The sequence below is a fragment of the Daktulosphaira vitifoliae genome, unplaced genomic scaffold (assembly GCF_025091365.1).
Source record: "Daktulosphaira vitifoliae isolate Bord-2020 unplaced genomic scaffold, ASM2509136v1 Scaffold_3441, whole genome shotgun sequence".
NCBI classification, from domain to species: domain Eukaryota; kingdom Metazoa; phylum Arthropoda; class Insecta; order Hemiptera; family Phylloxeridae; genus Daktulosphaira; species Daktulosphaira vitifoliae.
In genome coordinates, this window is record NW_026103001.1 from 1 (window position 1) to 1,008 (window position 1,008).

A 1,008-nucleotide genomic window follows, 5' to 3' on the forward strand; every position below is an offset into this window, starting at 1 on the left:
ATTTATTAGATATAGACCTAGTTAAGAAAATAACTAGTTGATAATCATTTTTGGACCAGTATTTCAGAAGCTATTAACAAAGTATTAACTGGAGGTGAGGTGTAGAAGTTGCTATTTTTATCACTAGAAATTTCTCGGCCTCACTCTTCCTCCTATCAAAATATAAAAATGTTAATATCTTCTGAAGCACTTGTCCAAAAGTTGTTGTCAACTAGTCATTTTCTTAATTGGATTATTTTCTATTTTATAAGCTAGTTAAATATGTGTTTTGTCTTTTGAAAAATTAAGGTATTGACATCCTAATAAGGTGTTATAATTGATGAACATGAAAAATACTACATGATATATATTTGTATATTGTAATTACATTTGCCATTTAGGTTTAACAAATGCTGAACGAAAATTGTTGGAAGAAGCTTTTCTAAGTGGTACTATTAAATGTATTTGTTGTACGTCAACTTTAGCTGCTGGTGTTAATTTACCAGCTCAAAGAGTAATATCATTATTTAAATTTTTTGATCATTCTTTAATTATAATTAAAGAATGATAATTATTATTACTTTTCTTATATAAATAAATAATAAATTACAGGTAAATTTAATTGCAGGTTATAATAACATCACCCTATGTTGGAAGAGAGTTTATGAAACAGAGTACTTATAGACAGATGGTTGGACGAGCTGGTAGAGCTGGTTTAACAAAACATGGAGATAGTGTATTGTTGTGTCAAGAAAATGAGAAAATCAAGGTAATAAATAACTTATTAAAAAAAATTAAACAAAACTTTAATTGATTTTAAATGAAAGAAAATTATTTGATTTTTCTTATGTTAGAATAAATATAAAATTATATACTGATATAGTTTTATGTTTATGATTAAAATTTAAATGGTTCAATGGAAATAAGTTACAAAAAAATAATTACTATTTCTCAATGGCTAGTTGTAACATGTTATTTGTAGATTTAAGGGAAAATATTTCTCTTAAAATTATATTAAAAGATTAATTT

General features: G+C 24.6%; 1 protein-coding gene across 1 annotated transcript; it reads left to right on the forward strand.

Annotated features, from left to right (window-relative positions):
* Window positions 1-355: 355 nt before the first annotated feature.
* LOC126910048 (helicase POLQ-like) lies at window positions 356-775 on the forward strand (the record flags this gene model as incomplete). Its single annotated transcript, XM_050692444.1, has 2 exons — window positions 356-493; window positions 608-775. Coding segments are annotated over 2 exons (306 nt in total), but the record flags the coding sequence as incomplete, so codon positions are not given.
* Window positions 776-1,008: the final 233 nt, after the last annotated feature.